The sequence below is a fragment of the Aureococcus anophagefferens genome, assembly GCF_000186865.1.
Source record: "Aureococcus anophagefferens unplaced genomic scaffold AURANscaffold_425, whole genome shotgun sequence".
NCBI classification, from domain to species: domain Eukaryota; class Pelagophyceae; order Pelagomonadales; family Pelagomonadaceae; genus Aureococcus; species Aureococcus anophagefferens.
This window is the reverse complement of record NW_008705919.1, coordinates 6,041-7,250: the sequence shown is the minus strand read 5'-3', so window position 1 is coordinate 7,250 and position 1,210 is coordinate 6,041. Positions and strand designations below refer to the sequence as shown.

Sequence of the window (1,210 nt, the reverse complement as noted above, 5' to 3'; positions counted from 1 at the left end):
TGGGCGCCGCCGGCGGCCGACGCGGACGGCGGCGAGCCGCCGCGCGACCGCCCGACGCCCGACGCCTACGCCCACCTCCTGGCCAGGGAGGCCGCGGCGCCCGACGCCGACGCGTCGCCGCGCGACGGCGACGCGAAGCGCGTCGACTGGCGCGACGAGCTCCGCGACGCGCGGCCCGTCTTCGAGGCGCTGAAAGCTTTGAGCGCGCTCGCGGACGAGTCCGAGGTCAAGGCGGCGGAGCGGACCATCTACCAGGTGCCCGGCGGCGACGACGGCGACGAGGCCAAGGTCGTCCACGACCACGAATTGCGCCGCGCGCTGACGACGCTCGGGCCCCGGCCCCTCACGCACGCGATGGTCGACGAGCTCCTCGCCGTCGCCGAGCTCGGGGGCTGCTGCCTCGACCGGGGCTTCCTGTTGCGGCCGCGCCAGCGGCGCCACCCGCGCGACGCGCCCGTGGCCCTCGACTGCCTCAAGCTCGCGAACGTGCTCGCCGTCGAGGGCCCGGCGCCGGCGCCGCCGCGGCGCGCCCTCGTGCCCTGCGGCCTCTGCCGCCGGGCCTGCAAGTGCCCGCGGCGCGCCGCGCCCGAGCAGATCAACGTCGACGTCTAAGTCGGTTTCTCATGAACGAGGCGTGTTTAAGTGAGCTCCGCGTCGACGACGTGGTGCGAGCTCGCGAGCGCCTTGTTGACGAACTCCCAGCGCTGGAGCGTGTGCTTCGCGACGCCGAGCTCGTAGACGTAGGGCAGCAACAGCACGATGGGCTTGCCGCTGGACAGGATGACGAACCTCAGCGCGTAGCCCCGCTTGCAGGGCACGTCGACGGGCGGCGACAGCATGATCTGCTCCACCGTATCGAAGTTGAAGCCCGTGTCGACCTCGACCCTGTTCTCGACGGCGCCGTCGCGGAAGACGAGCCCGCAGTTCTTGACCGTGAGCTTGATCGTCCGCTGGCCGAGGCCCTCGGCGCGCGCGACCTCGGCGTCGACCCGCGCGTCGACCCAGGCCTTGACGGCCGTCTCGACCTCGTACTCCTCCTCGCCGTCGGTCTTGTCCGAGGTCAAAATCTCGGCCATGGGTGCTGCGGTTTGCGCGGCGCGGTCTCTCGAGCTGGTGCGAGCTGCGGCGAGCTGCGGCGGGCTGCTGCGAGCCGCTGCGAGCTGATGCGAGCTGCTGCGGCTCCGCGCGCGCTGAAAGCGGGCGCGTGCAC

At 72.9% G+C, this 1,210-nt stretch overlaps 1 protein-coding gene across 1 annotated transcript; it reads right to left on the bottom strand.

Annotated features, from left to right (window-relative positions):
- Positions 1–638: 638 nt before the first annotated feature.
- On the bottom strand, positions 639–1,076 carry AURANDRAFT_35198 (hypothetical protein; the record flags this gene model as incomplete). Its single annotated transcript, XM_009044554.1, has 1 exon — positions 639–1,076. One exon carries the CDS (start codon positions 1,074–1,076, stop codon positions 639–641), a length of 438 nt encoding a protein of 145 aa, XP_009042802.1.
- Between the last annotated feature and the right edge of the window lie 134 nt (positions 1,077–1,210).